Below are 18,628 nucleotides of genomic sequence, written 5' to 3' on the forward strand. Positions count from 1 at the left end.
ACACAGCTAGCAACGACAGCATACAGCAAACAACGACACGACACGACAATACTCCAACACCGAGTGGAGGACAAAGCAGGTTTAAATAGTAGCTGGCTGACTGACACCAGGTGTGACCCGGTGCCAATCAGCCACAGCTGAGGGGAAAAAGCACTCAGGAAGACAATCAGGAAATAACCAAAATAAGAGTACTGACAGGAAACAAAGACAGGAAACAAAGACAAATGCAGAGGAAAAACTAAGACATAGTCAAACTGTCAGGGACGAGCCTGACACATAAATTACATCAGTATGATTGAATGTTAATGTTATGTTGACAGCACATTTTGGATCGGATAATTTTTCAAGTAAAAGTGGACTTCTTTGTGTTACATTGTTGTCGTTGTAGCGGGCTGTGCATGACCAAAGATCGTATATTGTGAGAGGATGATCTACCAGGTGATGTACAGCGCACATGATGTCCTACACAAAGTACATTTATAGTCAGTCATATCATCATCTTGTTGTCACCTAAAAAAAATACCAAGGACATGACCTCAGTGTCCTCAATGTTTATACCTAAATCTTGTAAGAAAAGAAAGTGAAAGTCTGTCCTTGTTTACTGTCTTGTAGTAACCAATGGCTTTGTTGGACAAAGGCGGCTCACTGCGGCTATTGGATTATGGAAGGATTTTAAACTAGGATTAGGCCATTGGGCTGCAAGTGTAAGCCTTTACATCACCAGGATGTGTGAGGGTGTGTGTGACATTGTTTGTCACGGCGTTTATTTTGCGTACACTTGAATATGGTCTTTTTTCGCTAACCCCTTCAAGCATGAACTTCTTTTGCTTCACACTGGTAAGATTCATCTGCATCACCATGAAGTACTTATGTTAAAATTTGAATTATTGGGAATTGTTGCTGTGACTCTTGTTGACATGAATCTTGTAGCGTGGACCTTGATTCTTCCAAAAACATCTTCACGCTGGAATGAAATCTAATATATGAGAAAATAATAACAGCAATGTCCAGTACAGTTATTTGGCTGCTAACTACACATGCTACACATATTATATGAAAAATACTGACATGTTTATTTTCGAAAAATTGTGATGTGTGATAGAGCTCTTGTATATGACACACTACTACAAGTACTAAAACTACAAGAAACGTGCTGACCAGGTACTACGCCACATTTTGTGTTAGAATCAAATCCGTCCCTCCAGGATTTCACAGGCTTTTTTGTGATTGTTTACGGCCTAAAAAAGTCTGAATTCAAGGCTACTTTTTCCAAAGAGTTGCAATGTTTTAAGCCTTTTTTTATACAATTGAATAAATGTGGGATTTTATGAATGTCATGATCCGTGGTCCGGATCATGTTTTGTTTGGTTATGTTTGGTTAGTTTTGGACTCCTTTTGTTGTTACTCGTGCACCTGTGAGTTTGTTTCGTCACCATGGTTACTTGATTTTCACCTGCCTTGCACGCGCACCTGTTGCTCATCAGAGACTCTATTTAAGCCTACCTTTGTTTGTCACTCATTCTGCCTTCGTTGTGTTTGCCCCATGCAAATTGTCACGTAAGTTTTTGAGTTCCCTGTCTTTTGCTTGTGCTAAGTTTAGCCTTAGCTTCCCGTGCGTTTCGGCACGCTTTTCTTTTGCTTGTTTTCGGGTTTTTTTATGAGAAATAAATCACTTCCTACCTTTACGCTGTCGTCCGGAGCCGTTCTTGCGTTGGAAGAACAACCCCGTAGCAAGCTGCGACCCCCATGTGACAATGAATTTGTTATCAATTTAGGTGTTCCTTTGAACCCAGTGTTTCTTAGCCTGGGTTCGATCGAACCCTAGGGGTTCGGTGAGTCGGCCTCAGAGGTTCGGCGGAGCCTCCGCCACGGAGGTAAAGACACATCCGACTTATCGTGTAAATAAAAACTTCTACCTATCAGCGTATTATGGATATCCCCAAACAATGTTACCTCTAATTTTCCATCTGATTTGCAGGTTTTTTGATTGATCGATTGAAACTTTTACTAAGAGATTGCAAAGGCAGAGAATACATTATATGAAACAGTACAGTTTACACAGTACAGTACATATTCCTTACAATTGACCACTAAAAGGTAACAACCGAATAAGTTTTTCAACTTGTTAAAGTCGGTGTCCACGTTAATCAATTCATGGTAATGTGTGTAAGGTGTGTCATTTGTTGTGAGTTCATGCACTGTGTTGGTTTTGTTCTTTGAACAAGGCGATGTTCATGCACGGTTCATTTTGTGCACCATTAAAAAAACATATGACTTTTTCTTGAATTTGAAAAAAAATTTTTTTTTAATTTTTCACTAAAGAAGGGTTCGGTGAATGCGCATATGAAACTGGTGGGGTTCGGTACCTCCAACAAGATTAAGAACCACTGTTTTAACCTGAACCTCAATCAGCACAGAATTTGAACAAAAATGTAAATACAAGTACTGTATTGATGTTTTACTTGTTTTATATCACACAGACTTAAGAGTAAACATTAGATGCATTTAAAGCACATACTTATTGTCAAATTACTTTATTGTTTTAACTAATAGTAGTAGTACTTAATTATGAGTATAGAAAGGAACACCACCAAAGGCTGTTCACAAGGTGCAGACATTTGTTGTGTATGTTTTACACTCGAAAAGTGTCTGTCCGTCTTAAACATTTTTTTTTTCCAACACATTTACACCCGCATATTTAGAGCAATTAGTGAACTGTTGGGAGCGATCTGTCGCACTAATTTTTGTTGGTAAATGAGAGACAATCACAGATTATCGTCACACTTCAACATCTCTAACATGTAAATGCTGCCTCTTTGCAAGGTAAGCATTTGAAATGAAAATGTGTTCCTAATTGTTTTACCTTGGATAAATAAAGGTTAAATACATGTAAACGAGAAAGTAAATGTTTATATACTACATTACCCAGAAGGCTTATCTCTGTGGACAGGAACAGGAAATATGTCTGAGCTATGCGGGAGGACGACAATTGTGTTGTTTGATAAAGTTGATTTGATTAGGAGTTGTTATATTTTTGTGCGTTGTTGTTGTTCCTGTTCCAGTTTATGTGCATTGTTTGAGTGCCGCAAAGAGACACATTTGATTGGTGAAAATGAAGCAGATTGTCCAAAATGGAAAAGTTGCAAGGCCACACAATATTTACAGGGATCGGTTAAATTTCCATGAATTAGCACGATCACGACATCGCAAATTCCTGGAGGGATTGTCAAATACCTCCTATTTATACAATACAATATACTTATGCCTTCAAAGTTATATTTCACTCAACCAAATTAATTTCAAAATGTTATCTAATGTTTATTATGGATTTTATTTAAAATGTTCTCTCTCTGTTGCAACATAAAGGCCATTAAAGTTTTGTACTGGTCATATCTTTGTAAGGGGCAAAACTTCCAAAATTAAAAAAAGGGGTCAATTATTAATTATCCACACTGTATGAGCTACAATATAACCTACAGGTCAAACACCAAACATCTAGTCTTAAGACTTCAAACTGTCATTAGGGAGGAGCACTGAATTTTCTACTTTTAAAAGGTACCAACCGAATTGTGTCGATACAACCGGGTACCGATTCATGTCAACTGAAACGGTACCACATTTCGATACCTTTGTTGCACATGACATTGCGCCCGGTTGCAGACTCTGCATCGGCTTAAGCACTTGTCAGGGAAGCAGGCGTATTTGTCGTGGACTGCCTCTAAGTCATGTTCCTATTTTCCATACCTACTAACCAGGGGGTCAGCAACCCGCGGCTCTAGAGCCACATGCGGCTCTTTAGCGGCGCCCTTGTGGCTCCACAGAGGTTTTGAGAAAATGTATGGAAATGGAAAAAAAATGCGGTGAAAAATGTTTTTTGTTTTATTATGGTTTCTGTAGGAGGACAAACACGACACAAACCTTCCTAATTGTTAGAAAGCCCACTGTTTAATATGTTTGTGCTTCACTGATGAGAGTATATGGTGAGCACTATTTTGTCCTACTAATTGTAACGGCCCTTGAACTCACCGTTGCGTGGACTGTGACTCAACGGTTTGTTTACATATACAACTTTCTCTAACGCTGCCACAGAAAGACGTGTTTTATGCCACTCCTTCTTTGTCTCATTTTGTCCACCAAACGTTTATACTGTGCGTGAATGCACAAAGGTGAGCTTTGTTGAGGTTATTGACTTATTATGGAGTGCTAATCAGGAATATTAGGTCACTGCATGACTGCAAGCTAATCCACGATAACATGCTATTTAGGCTAGCTGTATGTACATATTGCATCATTATGCCTCGTTTGTAGGTATATTTGAGCTAATTTAATTTCCTTTACTTATATCCTCTGTGTATTTAATTTATATTTGCATGTCTCATGACACATTATCTGTATGTAACATTGGCAACATTTCTGATAGTTGTTTGTGCGCCATGCTGTTCCAGGCCACAGCAAACGCTTGCAAAGATTGTAATAAATCCATTAAAAGAAGACGGCCTGCCGTTTCCGTTAACTTGGACACACACATCTATAACTTTGGCCATTCTAAAACAGTCATTTCCAGGAGTTATCTCACCCTCTGAGAACTTTTACTAATGTTTTCCAATGTTGTAAAAATGTGTAGAATAAATATTACAATACATTTTGATAGTAGGCTAATATAGTTAATTAGCCACTTACATCATGTGTTGCCATCATTATAACACTTAAACAAGTCTTTTAATTTTTTGAGGCTCCAGACCAATTACTTTTTTTGTATTTGTGGTCCAATATGGCTCTTTCAACATTTTGGGTTGCCGACCCCTGTAGCCCTAACCCAGCTCTACTGAACCCAGTCCTATTCCAGACTAGAGCTGTCCTATCTAGTCTCTAATACAATAATATTTTTTCTAAATTAGCATTAGAAAAAAAACTGTCTGGATTGTTAAATATAGCAGTGTGAAAAGGTTGGTTTTGCATCAACAGCCTTTTTATTGCATTTCAGTCATTTTTCCTTAGTACACAACATAGTCATATATCAAAGTTCTTGTGTTTTGATCCAGGATGGTTCCACGGAGAGCATATATGAAGCAACCCAGCGTCCATCACTGAAGGAAGTGTTACCCAAGTGCCAGTGTAGTCCTCTTCTCAGGCGTCGACCTCAGTGGACGGGCTCAGATCCAAACATAAGTTGTGTAGGTTCATGTATAATCAGTTATTACAGCATTCAACACGACAATTTCCCATTCTAACCATTAACACCAGACGTGAGTACACTCACACCATTTCAGCGAGCATTTGATTATCAAGCAATAATACTGCAGCGTTGCTGGGAGTGCTTCCAGTTTCCCAGCATGCTTTGCTGCAATTGTTTGGTAAATAGTTGCTAGAATTACGTGTTAAGGGTTAACGTAGTAGTTGTTCGTTATCCCTTATAGTAGTAGTAGTTTCTCTAAGTGCCATAATACCTGTAGTTTTTGTGTTGGCATCATGACTGGAGTTATTGTGCCCTGTTATTCACTGCGAAATGAATCACAAGTAAGAAATCTTCTATCAGTGCTTGCCGGATACTGTTAATAATAAAGTATGGCTGTCTCCGACAAAGGGTTTACAGTCTAATTTCACTCGTGTTATGCATTATATGTTTTTCGGGCTTGGATCAAACATGCATGCCGCTGAACGTGTTTTTATGTGGACAGACCTTTTTTTTAACTCCATTTGTGTGGATGGACTTTTTTAATTACTGGTCTGAAGGAAATGTGCATTTTGAAAAACATTCAAATTTGTGTTGCTGGAGTTAGTTTGGAATTCTTATTTACTGAAAATTTCCACGTGAGCCAGATGCACTGTGATTTTCAAGTGGTCCTCATGGAGCGGGAGTTTGACACCTGTGATCTAGACTCGAGCAGTGGTTCCAAAACGCTTTTTTGCTGCCCAACCCTTTGGCACATAAAAAATGGCTTCCACCCCAACCCCCCAGCTGAGTGTGTATACAAAAATAATAATCGATTGCAGTCAAATATATGTATTTTTAGAATGTAACTGATATTTTCAAAAACAGAAGGAAAATGGCAGCATCTATGCATGAAGGTTAAACTTAAACAAAAATCACTGATTACCAACATATTTGAGTCGGTCTTAAGGTTTAAAAAGTAATACACATTTAAAGGAAACACTTTATCACTTTGTTAGTTATTGGTATTAATATCATTTCAGCCTTTTCTTTGTGTACCTTTTTCTTTTGTCTGTTTTGATTTTCTCTTTGTAGTCAGTCCCCACCAAACTGTTTGGGCCCCCTCCCGTCATTGGCCGTACCCCCCACGAGGGCTTACGACCCACTTTGGGAACCACTGATCGAGAGGAAGTAAACATGGTAACAAGGTTGAACCTGCGGAGGGACCATTGCCGTTGCCAGAGGGGAGCAATGAGGGAGACTTAGCAAGCTGGTAAAGCAACACCCCAGCGGCTAACGGGGGGTCTGATTTCCGGTGAGTCCCACCGGGGACGATGGCAGGCTTTGGACCGCCCGAGGCACGTGGTGACATGGCGTGCTAAATTACCGACGGGGGGGACGTGTCCTGACCCCGCTTCCCAAATCTCTGAACAGCCTTCCAACACACCTCGGGTTCTCCCCATGGTATGTTCGAGAGGGCGCTAGAGACAGGAGTGTCTCCTGATTCTCAATCAGGCTTCTTTTATGCCCAACGACGCCAGATGGATGGCGCTTGGCATAAGAAGCCTGGGACAGGTGTGCCATCCATTTGACGTTGCTGTGGTTGTGTAACAGAGGCCAGCCAGTGTGGGTGGACCATGTGTATGTTGGTAAACCTCACTCCCTGACAACATTAAGAGCAGTGCTGGTTCCCGGGTTGTATGTTCGGGCTTTAAGCTCGATAGCTAGCATGCTGGGCGACCAAGGTCCGAGTCACGGCCGAACAATAAGCAGAGACTGAACCAGGCAGGTTACACAGGTGCCGTGACCCGAATGAGAGTGAGGTATTGGGGGTTGAGTGTAACGAAGGCCAGCCAGTGTGGGTGGGCCATGTGTGTTTGGTAGACCTCAGACACTGGCAATCGTAAGAGCAAGCTGGTTACTGGGTTGATAGCTCGGGGATTTTAGCTTGGAAGCTAGCACTCTTGTCTCTCATTGTCAAACAACTCAGGTTTGAGTCCCGGGTGGAATAGAAAGCAGGGACTGAACCAGGCGGGTCACACTTTGCTGCAAGTACATGCTAGTGTTTTGTCGCATACCATCCGTCAGTGTTCTCGCTTGCCTTACTTTGTCTTACTGTTTTTCACCCTTGGTCCACTGGTGCTCCCTTGATTGTTCCTAATAAAAGGAGGGTTTACCCGCATACCGCCTGCCTTCTCTGTTTCTTGGGGCCATGTGACAAGAAGTCCCAAAATGCTGGCTGAAATGTGAGAGGTGTACTCACTTTTTGCACCATATCATGTTCATTTCATGTAATTTTCTTAAATGCAGTGATGTTTTTCCATCGTTTTATAATGTTTCTTTCCTGTTTTTGTCTAACATTCGCCCTATGTGTCTTTGATTTCACAAGGTGCAACGCCCAAATAATGCCAGGTTAAAAAGAAACAATAGAAGGTACATACAATATCGCCACACAAATTGTCAAGTAAAGCTAAGAATACAGATGTGTATGTAATATTATGATGTATTTTCCACATAGTTCTTGTATCCCAACTTCAGCGTTGGACATTGACTCATCAGGTTGGTGTGAAAAGATCGTAATTGGTTGAATATTTTTAAATCAATCCAAGTCCAACATTTGGATTTGTCCTCTCAATCAAATGTTACATTTTTTAACTTTTTGTGAAAAGTTTGATGTGAAAACATTTTTGTAGGAACCGATTCTTCATGCGGGACAGCATCTGGTGTCAGGAGAGGCGGACATGACCAGGAGACAGAGCAGAAGACAGGTAAACAACACGATTAACTGCACAAGCCTTGATTTACAGAACTAAAACAAATAAAACACCACAAATAATACAGTCAGAATGCTAAATATATTCAATATATACAGTAAATGTATGCAATACATATTTCCACAGCTTCCAGCCAAAGAAACACTTTGACAAGCGAAGTTCAAGTCAACGAGTTGAACTCTGGAAGGACAAAAACTAGTCCTCCGACTCAGGTAAACCTTGATGCTTTCTGTCCTCATCAGGTTGAACTCTTAGAAAGGATATTTGATAAAGAATACATTGTTTTTAACGTTTCGGTGCTCGTATTTGGTAATACAATGTTGAAAATATATTTCAAGAAGACAATTGAACATGAGATCGTTCTACAGGTCAAGAACCACTAAATGAACATTTAGGAACCTCACACTGTAAAAAGAACAGTTCTATATTCTGCTGAATCAGCGTAAAACTTACTGCAATACAGCACCTGCCCTTGCAGCTAAAGCACGAGCTGACACCACTATGCTGCTTAGCAATCACCGTATTTCCATAGAAACAGATCCTTTAACAAGGTGTCAACAATACCATCGTCATCCTTAATGATAGTCGCGACGTCGAACCGAGGGCCTGATTTACGATGATCCAAATACCACGCAGTAAACAGCGTGTGCAATATATGAAACAGCGTGTACTATCACTGGGCTTACAATTGCGTGTACAATTGTAAAGCGATGAAGACCGCCTTATTTAAATGAGGATTTGGCACGTAGCCGTGTATTATACTGGCCATCACCACAGAGACACTTACTGCACATTCATGTTATCATGTGCTTTACCTGTGGCGTTTTGATAGGTTTTCAAACAAGCAGGAGACATCTACCACTTTTTATGGGCATTTTAGAAGCAGTCGTGCAGTGCATCTACAATGAAACCAACGAAGGTGCGTTCATTGGAGAAAAGGCTAAAAAGTTATTTTTGCATTTCATATAATAAATATTTTAATAACATATTTCATGTGAAAAAAACACACTAATGGATACCAAAAAAAAGGTATTTGTTTTAATCTGCCCCTTAAGTCTTCTAGCAGCTAAAGTTTTTCAGGGCCAAACAATACTGCCTGAGACAGCCAGGTTGAGGAGGGTATATATATATAAACGTTTGGTAATGAGTCACAGGTGAGTGTGGAATGGCGGAGTCTGATTGGCTGTGAGGCAATGAGCAGATGAGTAGACAGCTGAGTGTAGTTAATAGACTGGGGATGAGGATCTCTGGCGTGAGGCAGTGGGCGTTGTCCTGACAATTGTACACCTTTTGAAAATGAAAAATATATATCGACAGCAGGGGTAGGGAACCCATGGCTCTAGAGCCAGATGTGGCTCTTTTGATGACTGCATCTGGCTCTCAGATAAATCCTAGCTGATATTGCTTAACACGATAAGTAATGAATAATTCCGCTGGTAATCACAGTGTTAAAAATAACCACGTATCAACCAGACTACAAAGCCATCAGCAAAACCATACGGCACCAGAAGTCGCATTAATGGTAAGAAGTATTTTATTTATTATTGGTTACCTTCAGAATAACTGTTATTAAAAAGAAAAAGAGACTTATTATACCGTATTTTTCGGAGTATAAGTCGCTCCGGAGTATAAGTCGCACCGGCCGAAAATGCATAATAAAGAATGAAAAAATTATGTATAAGTCGCACTGGAGTATAAGTCGCATTTTTTGAGGAAATGTATTTGATAAAAGCCAAAACCAAGAATAGACATTTGAAAGGCAATTTAAAATAAATAAAGAATAGTGAACAACAGGCTGAATAAGTGTACGTTATATGACGCATAAATAACCAACTGAGAACGTGCCTGGTATGTTAACGTAACATATTATGGTAAGAGTCATTCAAATAACTATAACATATAGAACATGCTATACGTTTACCAAACAATCTGTCACTCCCGATCGCTAAATCCGATGAAATCTTATACGTCTAGTCTCTTACGTGAATAAGATAAATAATATTATTTGATATTTTACGGTAATGTGTTAATAATTTCACACATAAGTCGCTCCGGAGTATAAGTCGCACCCCCGGCCAAACTATGAAAAAAACTGCGACTTATAGTCCGAAAAATACGGTACTCTAAAAATGTTGGTCTTACTTAAAAATGCACGCAATTAGTTGTATTCAGAGTTAAAGAATATTATATGGCTCTCACAGAAATATATTTTAAAATATTTGGCTTTCATGGCTCTCTCAGCCAAAAAGGTTCCTGACCCCTGATCTACAGTATCTATGATTAATCATGATTAGTTGTGAGTTACCTACAGACAAATTTGATTAATCATTCGACATCTCTACTATTAAGCAACATTATCCTAATTTTATTGATTAATGACAATTATTAACTTAAAAAAAGACTACAACATTTTAACACAATTACATTTTATTGTCAGAATGTCTTACAGGAACATGTTTTTAATTGTTTTACCTGAATGTACTTCATTTATACGCTCAAAACTTAATTACAGTATTGTAGAAGTGCACATTTTGAACTGTTCTGTTCTGTAATAGGTTTTGTTATTATCAGCGGTTAGGCAAAGGAGCATTTGAAGTCAAAATAAATTACGTCATTAACTTGCGTTTCCATATAAATAATGGGGTATTTTTTTGTGATTGATCACATGCGCTAAAGCGTTAACTTAATTTATGGGCGCGTGTTTGTGACCAAGAAAAATTGTAACAATAATAAAATATACAGATGGGTATTTTTCATGTATGAACCACTACGGTACTTTTGTGTGTGTTCATGTGGTAATAAATGTTAATTTGTATAATAATGGAAACAAAAAATGTAACAGTAAGCTGATGGTAATAACTTTGCTGTCAAGTTGTTATTTGAATAGGTAATATTCAGTGTATATAAAGATAGTACTTTATATACACTATATTGCCAAAAGTATTTGGCCACCCATCAAAATGATGAGAATCAGGTGTCCTAATCACTTGGCCCGGTGTATAAAATCAAGCACTTAGGCACGGAGACTGTTTCTACAAACATTTGTGAAAAAATGGGCCACTTTCAGTGATTTCCAGCATGGAACTGTCACAGAATGCCACCTGTGCAACAAATCCAGTCGTGAAATTTCCTCGCTCTTAAATATTCCAAAGTCAACTTTATTATAAGAAAAGTGGAGAGTTTAGGAACAACAGCAACTCAGCCCCCAAGTGGTAGGCCACGTAAACTGACAGAGAGGGGTCGGCGAATGCTGAAGCGCATAGTGCAAAGACTTTCTGCACAGTTAGTTGCTATGGGGCTCCAAACTTCATGTGACCTTCCAATTAGCCCACGTACAGTACGCAGAAAGCTTCATGGAATGGATTTCCATGGCCGAGCAGCTGAATCTAAGCCATACATCACCAAGTCCAATGCAAAGCGTCGGATGCAGTGGTGTAAAGCAAGTCCCCACTGGACTCTAGAGTGATGAATCACACTTTTCCATCTGGCAATCTGATGGACGAGTCTTGGTTTGGAGGTTGCTAGGCGAACGCTACATTTCGGACTGCATTGTGCCGAGTGTGAAATTTGGTGGAGGAGGAATTATGGTGTGGGGTTGGTTTTTCAAGAGTTGGACTTGGCCCCTTAGTTCCAGTGAAAGTAACTTAGAATGCTCCAGGATACCAAAACTTTTTGGACAATTCCATGGGATGGCACTTCAAGTTCATATGTGAGTAAAGGCAGGTGGCCAAATACTTTTGGTGATATAGTGTATCTTAATTTGTAAGTATGTATTCATTTGAGTTTGTCCTAGGTGTGTTGCTGTAGTTAGAGAATAGTCGTTGCCATTAGGTTGAATGTGCTCGCCTTGTCTTTTGTCGAATCCTACAATGTGTTCATAATGTAAGTATGGTGTTATGATCCGCTGCCCGGATCATATTTTTTGTTTACGTTTTCAAGATACTTGTGTTTTTTGGTTAGTTTTGGACTCCTTGAGTACCTGTTTTGTACACCTGAGTTTGTTGCCATGGCTGCTTATTATTTTCACCTGCCGCGTTTGTTCCCGACACGCACCTGTTTGTCATCACTGACATTATTATTTAAGTCTGTCCTCCCTGTCATTCGTTCTGGTTTCGTAGTTTGTTTTCATGCAACAGTTGACGACTTTTGTTCTGGCTCTGTACCTGTTAGCTTCCACGCTAAACTCCTTTTTTACCTTCTAGCTCCCATGCTAGCTAGCTCTTTTAGTTTTTGCCTTATGTGCTATGAGCACCCTTTTCTTTGTTCCAGTATAATTTATTCCGGTAAATAAATCATTTCTTTTACCTTCACGCTGTGTCCGAAGTCCGTTGCATCCTGGGAGAACGAAACCCCGCATCACCATGCGCCCCGGCCGGTCGTCACAGTACGAAACCAGCAAAAAGTTCTCTCGCATCTTGCTTGACGGAGGTGGATGAAGAAGGTGCGTGGATGGTCCTCCGAGCGATGGAGGCAGAGACGCTCCGCTGCAATCCAGATGAGGAGATGATATGGGGACCTGGAGGTGTTCTGGTCCCGATCGACTCCATCTGGCCCGGGGAGGTCCGCTCTCAGCCCGCTCGCACGCGTCAGCGAAGGCGGAAGTCGCACAAAACGGCTTCAGCTCGCGACAGAGACGCGCCACCCCCGCAATTCTTCCCTCCGGAACACAGCCAAGCAGCCCAGGATTCCCCTCCGCCGATGTTTGGTAATCCCATCACTCACTTTGCCAAACAGTTCACTGATTGGGCTGTCAGTCAGCTGGAGACCCGCGCGGATGACGTCATCCCGTCCACTGCTGATGACGTCATAGACGAAGACATTTTTTTAAATTCAGTCAACTCTTTCTGTCAGCCGCCTCCAAATGACTTTAATTCAACAATTAAATATTATCAGGATATTTTTGTTAATTATAAGTCTAGTCATTCTGGTTTTCAAGCCCCACCCCCTATGGCTCAAGCTCCGCCCACTCCTCTATTTTCTCCCTCCTGGTCGTCCCTACAGTCCACTATTGAAGAGCAAAATAGACAATTTGGACAATCAAAAGGGGAGGAGCCTACCCACCTCCTCACCTCCTCCCTCCCACCCCTAAAGACTTTTCCAGACTGCACAAGACGCGTCTGGGATCCGCTTCTTGAGGGGGGGGCTAGTACTGGGTGCTTTGCTAGTGGGCGGGCACAGCTGCGCCCAGCCAAGCCCAAAACTCCATGCCGGCCTCCGCCACCAGACATTCGGCATGCTAAGCCGCAACCCCCGGCCAGGCGACCTCCGCCAAAGTCACGCCCAGCACCTGCTCCAAGTCTGGTTCCCACACCAGCACCGACTCCAAGTCTGGTTTCCGCACAGCACCTGTTTCCACGACAACGACAGCCCGGACGCCTGCCACTCTGACACCACCATCAACCCTGGTGGTCCTGCAAACACCATCCTCTCCACCTCCTGCTCCATCGCTGCAAAGCACACGAGACCCTGCAGAGACCGACCAAGTAAAAAGGGCATTGCACCAACAGGCCAAACAACTTGGACAACAGGAGGAACAGTTTGGCGTTCTTGGGGCTTGCGTCAATGCCATGGCGGAACGCCAAGACGCCCGCCTTGATGTTTTGGAGAGACAGCTGGGCAGTATTCTCACCGCGCTGCAGGTGATGATTCCCCCTACGGCCAACCCAGCAGCCCAGCTGAGACATCCACCACTCGCAGATACTCCGTTGATTCGTCCTTGGCTCCGCCCACGCCGCCGCCACCTGACTCGTCCCCGGTGGATTCAGGGGCATGTGACCTGGCGACCCTCCGCCAAATCTTCCCTCCACCCTCCCTGGACTCTTGAACTTTGTTATAGTTGGGGGGGTTTTAGTTTTTCAAGGGGACATCTGGAATCTGTCCCTTAAGGGGGGGTACTGTTATGATCCGCTGCCCGGATCATATTTTTTGTTTACGTTTTCAAGATACTTGTGTTTTTTGGTTAGTTTTGGACTCCTTGAGTACCTGTTTTGTACACCTGAGTTTGTTGCCATGGCTGCTTATTATTTTCACCTGCCGCGTTTGTTCCCGACACGCACCTGTTTGTCATCACTGACATTATTATTTAAGTCTGTCCTCCCTGTCATTCGTTCTGGTTTCGTAGTTTGTTTTCATGCAACAGTTGACGACTTTTGTTCTGGCTCTGTACCTGTTAGCTTCCACGCTAAACTCCTTTTTTACCTTCTAGCTCCCATGCTAGCTAGCTCTTTTAGTTTTTGCCTTATGTGCTATGAGCACCCTTTTCTTTGTTCCAGTATAATTTATTCCGGTAAATAAATCATTTCTTTTACCTTCACGCTGTGTCCGAAGTCCGTTGCATCCTGGGAGAACGAAACCCCGCATCACCATGCGCCCCGGTCGTCACATATGGTACTCATTACAAACCAGCTGTTTGTTTATAACGTCCATCTTAGCTGTGGTTTTCATTACCAAATTTGGAGGTGTTGAAATCATCAAGTAAAATCCCTAATGCTAATTAGTAACATGTATATGGCATATCCAATGTAAGTTAGCATCGAGCTAGCAACCTTTTAAAAGTGGAGCCTTAGTTTTGAGCGTTTTCTATCAGGCATGCTTGCTGTGTTGTCATGGAAACATTACTTAGAGGCAGTCTACAACGAACACACCTGTCTACACTATCTGAATTTACATGAACCGGTACATGTTCAGTTCAGTTCAGTTGTAGTTTATTTCAAACATGTAGTACAGACTGAATTATGTCGGGTACAAGGTCCAAACTTTTTCCATTGTATGCCAGCATCTAAAAGTCACATTTTGTTAAGGTCCATCTCTTAAGAGACACACTTAGTTCCTTTAGTCTTGTGTAATCCTGTGGTCACATGACCCGTGTGTGCCAAGTACGCACATGACAGGCATACGTTGATGTCGGTGCACATGTAGGTGCATGTGTCTGTGCACGTGAGCAGCCATGACAGCAGTTTTTCGGTCGTGGCCCATCTGCTGTGAGAAAATATTGGAAAAGTGCAACAAAAAATACCAATTTGGACCTTTTCTGACTTTTTTTTTTGTTTTAACATAATTGCAATTAGACAAGGTAATGGCAACACGCGAGTAAATGTGAGAAAGGTCAACTCTGAGCGAGATCCAAGAAACTTTAATCTTCTAATCTAATCTCCTTTATAAAGCCTGACTCTGCACTATTTCACACAGTCAATGAAAACTTCACAATACATTACTCACTAAAATGATGTTGAAGAGGAGTATTGTTATAACAGACAGCTACAGTGTTCCCTTTAATAGCTACTAGGCCACGGGTCAGCAACCCGCGGCTCTTTATGCTGCCCTAGTGGCTCCCTAGACCTCTTTCAGAGATGTGTAAGAATAGAAAAAGATGGAGAAAAATATTGTTTTTGTTTTAGTATGGTTTCTGTAGAAAGAACACACATGACACAAACCTTCCTACTTGTTAGGAATCCCACTGTTTGTATTAAACATGCTTCAATGATGAGAGTATTTGGCAAGCACCGTTTTGTCCTACTAATTTCAGCGATCCTTGAACTCATCGTAGTTTGTTTACATGTACAACTTTCTCCGATGCTGCCTCAGAAAGACGTGTTTTATTCCACTCCTTCTTTGTCTCATTTTGTCAACCAATCGTGTTATGCTGTGCGTGAATGCACAAAGGTGAGCTTTGTTGATGCTATTGACTTGTTGGAGTGCTTATCAGGCAAGCTAATTGATGCTAACATGCTATTTAGGCTAGCTGTATGTCCATATTGCATCATTATGCCTCGTTTGTAGGTATATTTGAGCTCATGTAAATTCCTATACTTATGTCCTCTACGTATTTAATTTATATTTGCATATCTCATGACACATTATCTGTGTGTAATATTGGCTGCATTTTTGTTTGTGTGCCATGTTGTTCCAGACCACAGCAAACATTACCCAGCTTGCAAAGATTGTAATAAATCCATTAGAAGACAGCCTGCCGTTTCCTTAAACTTGGACACACACACATCTAAAATTTTGACCATACTGAGCCAGTAATTTCCAGAAGTTATCTCATCCTGTGAGAAGCCTCCATTTTACTAATGGTTTCCAATGTTGCAAAAATGTGTAGAATAAAAATGTAAATACAACATTACTGTCAACGAGGATTTGCGTCAGCCTTTGATAGTAGGCTAATATAGCTAATATAGACACTTACATAATGTGTTGCCTTCATTATAACACTTATATAAGGCTTTTAAGTTTTTGCGGCTCCAGACAGATGTTTTATTTTTTTATCCAATATGGCTCTTTCAACATTATGGGTTGCCGACCCCTATACTAGGCCAATAGACGTGCGATTGTTCACAAAAAAAAAAATCCATTAATCATGGATGAACAGAGATTAATCACACAGTTTTTTGACCGGACATGCTTTTTTAACTTAACATGTAACATAGTAAAAAGAGCGTTTCTTCTTCACAAATATACTCAAGTAAAAGTAAACAGGATATTGCTTTAAAACTACTATGACAAGCACCATTTATCCAAAAAGTTGCATAAGTAAATGTAACATAGTAAATGTAGCGTGTTACTACCCAATTCTGACTGTATCTACGCTGAAATTAATACAATTGGAGGGGGTAAAGCCTCAGCCTTAAAAATACTTTCTCTTAAAAAAAAAAGTACAGTAAAATGTATTTTTTTGAAAGTACCAAATAGCATCTCATTCAATGATTATTTAACTCAATCGTTCCTTAACTGTATTCAAATGTTGCTATTACAGGGTGGTCAAAGTGCAGACGACAAAGAAGAACAGATGCCTTCAACAGCAGGAAGACTAAACTTCTTGCACACTTTGCTGCAAGCCAAAAAGGGACATCAGAATGTTTCCGGAAAAGGAAAGAACCGGATTGATAGGAGTGAGTATTTTGAGTAGTATAGGTTTGTTTTTTTACTTTCACACGGTGCGGCTTGAAGGGTTGGTTCCTTATACACTGACATGTTTTCAGCTTTGATGGTACAAGCGGTATAGCTCGGTTGGTAGAGCGGCCGTGCCAGCAACTTGAGGGTTCCAGGTTCGATCCCCGCTTCCGCCATCCTAGTCACTGTCGTTGTGTCCTTGGGCAAGACACTTTACCCACCTACTCCCAGTACCACCCACACTGGCTTAAATGTAACTTAGATATTGGGTTTCACTATGTAAAAGTGCTTTGAATCACTAGAGAAAAGCGCTATATAAATATAATTCACTTCAATTTACTAATTCACTTTACGTTGCCATGGTTACACAGTAATTACCAAATACAAAGAGGACCCTTCTCCACATCGAGAACTATCCAGTGATATAACACATGTTGGGTTTTTTTTTTAACACATATGTACTATTGTGGCATAAACTGACATATTAATGAAAACAATAAGTATAAGGAATAATGGAAAATCCCCATAAATGTCATCAAATAATGGGACCGATACAGTTAGCAGGATAGCACAATCTTTTTAACAGAGTATTCACTAATTAACATTTCCACTGGCAAAGGAGGTACTATCAGGTTCTATTTACAGTTAGGTTCCAAAAGAGCCAAACCCATACCGTATTATTGATGTACTGTAACAAACTTAGATATGTAAAAAATATAAAAACATCATTTGCTTAAAGAAGACGTATTAAGATGTTTCTCTACATGTAAAACACTTTCTTGTGGTCTACATAACATGTAGCTAAAAATGGTTATTTGGTAACAATTTGACATAGATTACGTTTTACAGACCTATCTTCAAGCCAGGTTTTTTACTCCCTTTCATAATTAAGGCGTTTTGAGAGGCAGAGATGTTAGATGCACATGAACCCCTGCTCACCACGGCTGCGGGGGGCGACGTGCTAGAAACTTGAGGGTTACAGGTTCAATTCCAGTTTCCGCCATCCTAGTCATGGCTGTTGTGTGTGATGTACAAACCCCAAAACCAGTGAATTTGGCACGTTGTGTAAATGGTAAATAAAAACAGAATACAATGATTTGCAAATCCTTTTCAACCTATATTCAATTGAATAGACTGCAAAGACAAGATATTTAATGTTCGAGTTGAAAAACTTTTTTTTTTTTTTTTGCAAATAATCATTGACTTAGAATTTAATGGCAGAAACACATTGCAAAAAAGTTGACACAGGCATTTTTACGACAGTGTTACATGGCCTTTCCTCTTAACAACACTCAGTAAACGTTTGGGAACTGAGGAGACCAATTTTTGATGCTTTTCAGGTGGAATTCTTTCCCATTCTTGCTTGATGTACAGCTTAAGTTGTTCAACAGTCCGGGGGTCTCCGGTTTGGTATTTTAGGCTTCATAATGCGCCACACATTTTCAATAGGAGACATGTCTGGAATACAGGCAGGCCAGTCTAGTACCCGCACTCTTTTACTATGAAGCCATGTTGATGTAACACGTGGCTTGGCATTGTCTTGCTGAAATAAGCAGGGGCGTCCATGGTAACGTTACTTGGATGGCAACATATGTTGCTCCAAAACCTGTATGTACCTTTCAGCATTAATGGCGCTTTCACAGATGTGTAAGTTACCCATGTCTTGGGCACTAATACACCCCCATACCATCACAGATGCTGGCTTTTCAACTTTGCGCCTATAACAATCCGGATGATTATTTTCCTCTTTGGTCCGGAGGACACTACGTCCACAGTTTCCAAAAACAATTTGAAATGTGGACTCGTCAGA

At 40.7% G+C, this 18,628-nt stretch overlaps 1 protein-coding gene across 2 annotated transcripts in view; it reads left to right on the top strand.

Annotated features, from left to right (window-relative positions):
- Nucleotides 1–716: 716 nt before the first annotated feature.
- The window catches only part of samsn1b (SAM domain, SH3 domain and nuclear localisation signals 1b), a 42,742-nt gene continuing 24,830 nt past the window's right edge, over nt 717–18,628 (top strand). The window contains exons 1-7 of one of the 2 annotated variants that reach the window (XM_061961705.2): nt 725–837; nt 5,043–5,174; nt 7,542–7,585; nt 7,671–7,711; nt 7,846–7,920; nt 8,053–8,138; nt 16,682–16,817. In XM_061961705.2, the coding sequence (XP_061817689.1) occupies nt 814–837; nt 5,043–5,174; nt 7,542–7,585; nt 7,671–7,711; nt 7,846–7,920; nt 8,053–8,138; nt 16,682–16,817 (538 nt within the window). In that variant the 5' untranslated portion in view covers nt 725–813. Of the gene's footprint in view, nt 838–5,042; nt 5,175–7,541; nt 7,586–7,670; nt 7,712–7,845; nt 7,921–8,052; nt 8,139–16,681; nt 16,818–18,628 lie in introns of both variants that reach the window. The other variant, XM_061961706.2, reaches the window with a different exon arrangement.

This window comes from Nerophis lumbriciformis, linkage group LG09 (genome assembly GCF_033978685.3).
Source record: "Nerophis lumbriciformis linkage group LG09, RoL_Nlum_v2.1, whole genome shotgun sequence".
In the NCBI taxonomy this organism is placed as follows: Eukaryota; Metazoa; Chordata; class Actinopteri; order Syngnathiformes; family Syngnathidae; genus Nerophis; species Nerophis lumbriciformis.